General features: G+C 39.9%; 1 protein-coding gene across 1 annotated transcript; it reads left to right on the top strand.

Annotated features, from left to right (window-relative positions):
- Window positions 1–3,648: 3,648 nt before the first annotated feature.
- On the top strand, window positions 3,649–7,253 carry ino80c (INO80 complex subunit C). Its single transcript, XM_084945044.1, has 5 exons — window positions 3,649–3,938; window positions 5,543–5,662; window positions 5,767–5,878; window positions 6,319–6,386; window positions 6,503–7,253. Exons 1-5 carry the CDS (start codon window positions 3,759–3,761, stop codon window positions 6,632–6,634), a joined length of 612 nt encoding a protein of 203 aa, XP_084801170.1. The 5' UTR covers window positions 3,649–3,758; the 3' UTR covers window positions 6,635–7,253.
- Window positions 7,254–7,620: the final 367 nt, after the last annotated feature.

Below are 7,620 nucleotides of genomic sequence, written 5' to 3'. Positions count from 1 at the left end.
TTAATGACAGCTATATTGAAGGTGGTATTGGTTTTAGGAGAGTCAAGTCTAACAATCAAATAATAACACATTCTGTTTCTTGGCTTCTTTCAGATACAGCGGATATGTTAACTTACATTCAAGAAGAACACTGACAACAGTACTGACATCCCTTTGTGATAATAGTTGTACTGTTTAACATTAAAATGTTCAATATTAATAATTTACTACTGCTTGTTTTAGTACAGGGTTGAAAATAATGAGCAATATTTTAAAATCCTTCAAAGGAATTAAGTTGAATTTAGAGAAAGCCCAAAAAGGGCCACATTATCATTTTTCCATCTTATAAAATAGGCTGATTCATACTTATACTTAGCGGAGACTAACAGAGTCTCTACTAATTTGCATCCATCCATCCATCCATCCATCCATGTTATCTGTTCTCCCAGTACAGAATCACAGGGGTGCTAGAACCTGCAGCTTGACAGGGCAGGAGGATAGGTTGCCAGCCTATGACAGGGCTAACACAGAGAGCACAATATTAAACTGAAATTCTTAATTCAGAGAACCTTACAGTCTCAGTTTTTTCCCCCTGTCAGATCCATAGCTTTTTAAAAGCTATTTCACTTTCTGAGTAAATGAGAAATTTTGTTTCATGATTCCAGAATCCTTCCTACATAATTTCAAAATACATGTGAACTGAATTATTACAATGCAAAATGCTAAAAGAGTTTGATGAGGCTCACAGGTTAAATGGAGTAAATGCTGGAGCTTCATACTGATTGAAGCTTGATGTCGTCCATGAGGGCAGCTCACTGGTGAAGCAATAAACACTGTAACTACACACAGCAAGGACCTGGTGAGTGGTTTATGAGACTCCAGTTCTCTTGTTGTGTCGTTTTCATGTCCATGTACAGAAGTGTGGCCACACTATATTTCCCCTCGGGGTTAGCAGCGTGACCATAAAATCTGTAGGCTTTTAATGTTCTTGGTGGAATCAATCTCTCCTTTCAGCGTCAGCTTCAGTGGCTCTATGATGTTGTCACAGTAAAATCTGCTTGTTTTATTATTTGTTTAAAGTCCTTCTGTGGAATATATGGAAGGTAGGCCACAGCAAGGGGAACACAGTCATTTTTCCATCCTCTAAAAGTCACTGTTGATTATATGGGAACTTCACATAATTTTAAGTAATACATGTTCTTATTTCAGAGGCCATGCATTTCAGAAAGAGCCTCTGAGTCACCAGTGACCTTATATCCTGTGGTTGTACTTGTAGAATGCAAACATTTTTTGAACACAGGCTTTCAGGGGAACAAACAAATGCAAAATCTTGCACAACTACATTATTAAAGAACAAGGATGCTGCAAAAAGATACAGGACCTGTGGCTGCTCAACTGAATGCAAAGTGGCTCTTACAATGTTTAAAAGGGGAAACATTAGTTAGACAGCTTTGCAGTTAAAAAATATATAAAAGAACTATACAAGATCAAAAGAACCCCAACAGCCTTCATCAGGAACTCAATGGGGATGTGGCGAACAACACTAGAGGCCAACTTCAAGCCAATTGACCTACCAAAGACACGTCCCCTCTGCTGTTCTGCATATTCTGTTCTGTTCTGAACCAGCTCAGTGAGATCATTGACACGAGTGGTTAAGGATACAAACTATGGAATGGAGCAACTATCAGGCACCTACATGGACGACATCAAGCTGTTTGCCAGGAATGAACGACACACTGATTCACTCATCCACACCACTAGGATTTACAGCAGCAACATTGGAATGTCATTGGGGATCAAGAAGTGCAGTCAGATGGTAACAAAGAGAAGAAAGGTAGTCAGAACTGAGGGGATTGCACTATCAATAGGCAACATTGCAGACATTGAGGTCTGCGAAACTTACAGGCAAATGGGAACCATGAAGAAGCTGCTAGAAAAGCCGGAACCACCAAATACGTGCAGTGAGTCAGGCAAGTTCTGGAATGGAAAGAACAAGATTAAGGCATTAACACCTATGTCCTGCCGATAATCAGGTACCCTTCTGGGATGATAAGCTGGCCAAAGGAGGAGATAGAAGCCAGTGACATCAAGTCAAGGAAGCTTCTGGCCATGGTTTCACCCCAAATCCAGCACCCTGAAATTGTATGATAAGCGAAAGAAAGGGCATAGAGGACTAGTGCGTGTCAGAACCACTGTCCAACAAACATCCATGGGTACATCAGGAAGACGGCCACAACAGACCGTGTGCTTAGTGGATACCTCAATCAGCAGAAACCCAAGAAAGAATAGGAGCAAGGAGAAGGACCATCGTGGAAGGACAGGACCCTGCACGGTATGTACCACGAGCAGATGAAGGAAGTGGCTGACATCCAGAAAACCTACCAGTCGCTAAACACAGCTGGACTGAAAGACAGCACAGAGGCGCTAATCAGGGCAGCACAGGAACAAGCCCTAAGTAAGATCAGGCAAGACCAGGCAAGACCCAGGCAGGCTGTGTAAAAATGCCCCTGAGACAATCCAGCACATAACAGCAGGGTGCAAGAAATAGCAGGCACGGCATACATGGAACGCCAGAACCAAGTGGCCGGCATAGTATACAAGAACATCTGTGCCGAGTAGACCTGGAAGTCCCGAGGTAAAAATGGGAGACACCCCTTCTCAGTGGAATTACCATCCCCATCCTAAATGACCATAGCCCCCTTGTATACAGTCCCACAATGTTTCTGTTTCAATGTTTCTACACATACACCATGTATATAGTTTACTCACATATACATATATATTGCTTCTTCTTCTTCCTGTTATCCAATTTCGCTGTGCCAGAAACTGCACAATGACCGGGCTAAGATCCTGTGGGAGTTCCAGATACAGACGGACAAAATGGTGATGGCTAACAAACCAGATATAGTAGTGGTGGACAAGCAGAAGAAGACAGCCGTAGTGATAAACGTAGCTATACCACCAGGAATCGCATTGATTTCAAAATCCTTCTGCTCACTTTTAAAATCCTGAATAACCTGGCCCCTAGCTACCTAACTGATCTCCTTGATTTGTACAACCCAAAGAGAGCACTTAGATCCTCCAGCCAACTGCTCCTAATGCAACCAAGTTCTCGTTTAAAAACCAGAGGTGACCGTGCTTTTGCCATTGCTGCCCCTAGACTCTGGAATAATCTCCCAGTTGATATCCGTACATCGGAATCAATTCAATCGTTCAAATCACGCTTAAAAACACACCTGTTCACTTTCGATGCAAATTAGTTTGACTTTCATTCAGCCTGCACTACAGCATGTAATGTAATTTTAACTATTTGTTCCTTGTTCTGCCCACATTGCGGTTTTATTGTGAAGGACTTTGATGTACACTAGTCTTTTAAATGTGCTATAGAAATAAATTTTGAGTTGACTTGACGTGAGGAACATTAGGAAGAAGGAACACCAGGAGATGGAAAAGTACTAAGGGCTCACAGAAGAGCTCAAGAAGATGTGGAGGGTGGAGGTAACATAAATATATATATTTATTTGTATATTATTTATATAATTTTAATAACATATATATGTTATGTTTTTACAATTAGTGGTTAACACTAATAATTATAATCATCAATAAATATTAATGTCAACTATTTAGCGGCTTACGTAGGCGGAAATGAATTGATTCCACATCCGGGTGAAACGCTGTTTACAATCAGGATGGTGGTTGGCTCATGCTAAGTGCCGAGGGAGAAAACAACGTTTATAATTATATATTATAGGTACTTTGCTCCAGAATCACCACCTATGGCAACTCAGATCCCTATAACTATCAAGACTCCCCCGCCAGCCGCCAGCACCGCCGCTTTCCGTGGGAAGAAACGTCCCGGCAGTCCCGCGGTTTCAGCCGCTCAGCAGAGCACCGGGAACAGCAGCAAGAAGAAGAAAGGGCAGCCAGTGGTTACTACAGCAACAATCCAGGCACAGGTAAAAGCTAACCGAGGCACAGTAAAACACCTCAGGTGTGTTGCAACGTCTTTTTTCATTATCAAAAACTCGCACCAAGAGTTAGGTAATAATAAAAAATATGTCCATAAAAAACAAACAAACCAACAATCAGCATGATCAAACTTAAAAGGCAGAAATGCACCGACTTGGATTGCCAATTTTTAAATTGTGACCTCCGATTTTCCTTCTCAGAACTATAATCGACTGCACATGTAAACTAAAGTCTTCTTTTCTTCTAAATATTATTTTCACAATAAGAGAAGTGATTAAAGTTTATAGTTACCCCAAACGGCAACAAGCTACAGGATCTTCTCTCACTCACACAACGAAAAATAAAGTGCTTTGCTGCTGGAAACGGGTACAGATGATTAACAGGAAAATGAGCTGCTGCAGACCAAGCTTTACCTGACAGATTTTAGTTTACCAAAGAAAGCGGCTGCAACAGATTTATGTGACAAACCAGTGTTATGTACTTTCCTTATTTTCCAGCATGTTTACCAGGCAATAGGACATCATCCGTTTTCTCTTTCCTCTCTCTCATTTTTTTATATTTTCCTCATACTTGATTTGGTCTTTTGCACATACCAAGGCTCTGAGCTTTGACACCTGTTATTAGGTTTATTGTTATGAGGATTTTCATACTAGTCCCCCTGTGGTTAACTTTGGTGATCTTCATGTCCTCGATCACAGTGACGAGCTTCCACGCTAACGACATGTCAATGTGTGGCTGAGAGAGTTTGTGTGTGTGTGTGTGTGTGTGTGTCTGTGTGTGCATGCATGGCTCACAACTGGTCATGTGGGAGGCTGATCAGTCATCGACGAGGGCCTTAACCACTGGAAATCGTCCAGTCCTGGGCCCTGGCCAATCAACTAGTGCATTTCTAGTAAATTTGATGTTTAACAACTCTCAGTGAATTAAAGTTTTTTAGATTTTCGGATTTATTCATTTGTTTTAGTTGTGTAAAAATGATTTTGAGACATTCCTGATATAATTCCCTCAAATGAGTTGATTTTTCACAAACAGAACAGATGCTGCTGAGTCCTTTTGTCAGTAGTATCTGTATTTCTTACTAATTCCCATCTGTCCAACCTCTAAGATATTGAACTATATGATAATTATTCACTTCTATGTATTGAACATTCTGTTTTCAATACATAGAAGTTATACTTAGACTTGACCTGACAAATGACCACACACACAAAAGGTGATGAAATGTGGAGAACAGCAGAAAAGCAATGCATAACATTCAGAAAGTACAAATAAGGATAATAGGACCAAACAGGATGATATATTATACTAGAAGAAAAATACACATTATACTTAATATATCTTTGTAGCATTGTTGAATAGTGCTTCGCTTTTTTTGTCATAGATTATGTTTGTATTTTCTTTTTTAAAAAACAAATCTTTTGCATTGTTACTCCTGCTCAGGTATGATTGTAAACAATTTTTCTTGTTGTAAGCACCTGAGGTTTCAGTCTAAGCTGGGTATAGCCAACCTTTGCCATTTATGCATAACATGTTGAACATGTGAATTAAGTCAAACATGTTTGCTGTATATCTAACTGTTGTGTCTTATCAGATGACAACAGTAGAGACGGTGGCTGAGGTGAAGGCCGTGGGATCGGCGGACAGCGGTCCAACCAGCACCATCACAGAGTCCACTGTAAAGCCTCCACCATTTAAAGACCACACATTCATGGTGGGTGCATATGTCTGCATGAATCTGAGTTCATCCTGTTCCTTTGTTTCTCCTTAAAATTTTATTCTCCTTCTTTTTTCCCTCCACTTTTCTAATCTTGGCAGCATTCGGGAATTGGCGGAGCAGCAGCAGGCAAAAAGAACCGGACCTGGAAGAACCTCAAACAGATTCTGGCATTGGAGCGTACCTTACCCTGGAAGCTCAATGATCCCAACTGTGAGTTTCTTCTTTTAACTGGAGTCATTTTTGCATTTGTCAGCTATAAACAATTCCAGCTCCATTTCCATTTTATTAAATGGTGGTGAATTAATACCAAAACACATTTTTTTGTATTTAAAATGTGACTAACAAAGCTGACATTATAAATAAAAAGTGAATGATTAAATTACCACTTAAAAAAGGAAGACACCCCCCCCCCCCCAAAAAAAAAAAAAAAAAAAAAGATCTGTTTTGTCCAACAAAGATTTGCTCTGTATTTTGCTCTAGTCATCTGCATCCCACCTGCAGTGACTCTCATCTTTAATGCAGTAGTTTGAGAATTTCTGCATTAGTAATGAGACTGATGAGACTTTAAAAGCCACTTCTCTGTGAAAATAGTGCAGATAATAGTACATTTCAAATTTGTAGTTCATCTTATGACCCTTCTGTGTTTGTAGACTACAACATTGATGCTCTGCCATCCCTGAAACCAGCCAAGAAATACTCAGACATCTCTGGACTCCCTGTGAGTAACCTTTCTGCTAAAAAAAAAGAAAAGAAAATGTTTTAAGTTGGACAGTATTACTTTAGCCAAGTCTTGTACAAAGAACACACTGAGTAATCTCTCTTGTCTTTCCTCAGGCAAACTACACAGACCCACAGACAAAGCTGCGCTTCACATCTTCTGAGGAGTTCTCCTACATCCGTCTCCTGCCCACTGATGTTGTTACAGGCTATCTCGCTCTTCGAAAGGCAACGTGCATTGTGCCCTGACAGTCGAGCAAGGCTTCAAAGCTAAAACAGGTTCAAACCTGAACTCACCTCATGTCAGCGTAGGAAGCTGTCAGGCCAGCGAGGAGAGCAGGTAGTCTAGACAGTTGCTGGAGATCAAAAGCTGACTGTAGCTAACCGTTTGCACTGTTGTTAGTAGCAGGGTGAGCTACATCTTAATTGTTACTATGTGACAAAATCAATTAAACAAAATTGATTTTCCTTTCATCTAGAAAGATTGTGTTGCGCAATTGCTTATTCTTTTTATGAGGCATGTTTCTGTCAGTAGCTGGATGTTACATTGTAAATATGCCAGTGGGAAAAGTTCATTCAGAAGTCAGCAATAGGATGTGCTTCTGCTTATTCGTTAAAAAAAAATCTCCTCAAATGTAAATGTTATGTTCCCATTACATCTCCCTTCTTCCTCCTTCCTCCCTGCTGTAGTAACTGTTTACACACAAGTTTCTGTGTCCCACTTTGTTATAATGATCTGTGCTTTCATTGGTGGAAATGAAGAGTAGAAGAGCAATGTTTAACCTGTTTTTTCCCCCCCCATCTTTTTCATTGACTCAGTTACTTTTCATAATGTGCCTATTAAAACTAGCTTGAATGTGGTACTAAAGTTTGAGTCTCTTTTCCACCCGCGCTCTCGTAAATGAAATTTGTGTAAATTTACATCTTCATTTACATCTTGGATAGTCACACAGTCAAAGAGAGATGAAGCCAAAAAGGTGTAATCAATATTTTTATAAGCAGCAAATCATCAGATGGACTTAATTTCACATATCATTTACAAAAATATAGCATTGGTTCCACAAGCAGCGTTTTACGTACAATTTACCTGAGTTAGAAATCGCACTTGGCAGGCAGCCACAATCATTTTCATAAGATATTTCATGGTGCTTTATGAAAAATTAAAGAATAAATTCTGTTGTATTTCTCATGAGAGGGATTCCTATTATGCAAATAATAAAAATACAGGCTAAACA

Source organism: Perissodus microlepis, chromosome 11, assembly GCF_051167445.1.
Source record: "Perissodus microlepis isolate ML-2025 ecotype Zambia chromosome 11, ASM5116744v1, whole genome shotgun sequence".
Classification (NCBI taxonomy): Eukaryota; Metazoa; Chordata; class Actinopteri; order Cichliformes; family Cichlidae; genus Perissodus; species Perissodus microlepis.
This window is presented reverse-complemented; position numbering and strand designations above follow the sequence as displayed.

What these genes read in the sequence shown, in the direction of transcription:
- ino80c (XM_084945044.1), top strand. Translation starts at nt 3,759, where the DNA reads ATGGCAACTCAGATCCCTATAACTATCAAGACTCCCCCGCCAGCCGCC. An exon ending in GAAGCTCAATGATCCCAACT is followed by an intron (nt 5,879 to 6,318) that starts GTGAGTTTCTTC and finishes CTGTGTTTGTAG; the next exon opens with ACTACAACATTGATGCTCTG. An exon ending in CAGACATCTCTGGACTCCCT is followed by an intron (nt 6,387 to 6,502) that starts GTGAGTAACCTT and finishes GTCTTTCCTCAG; the next exon opens with GCAAACTACACAGACCCACA.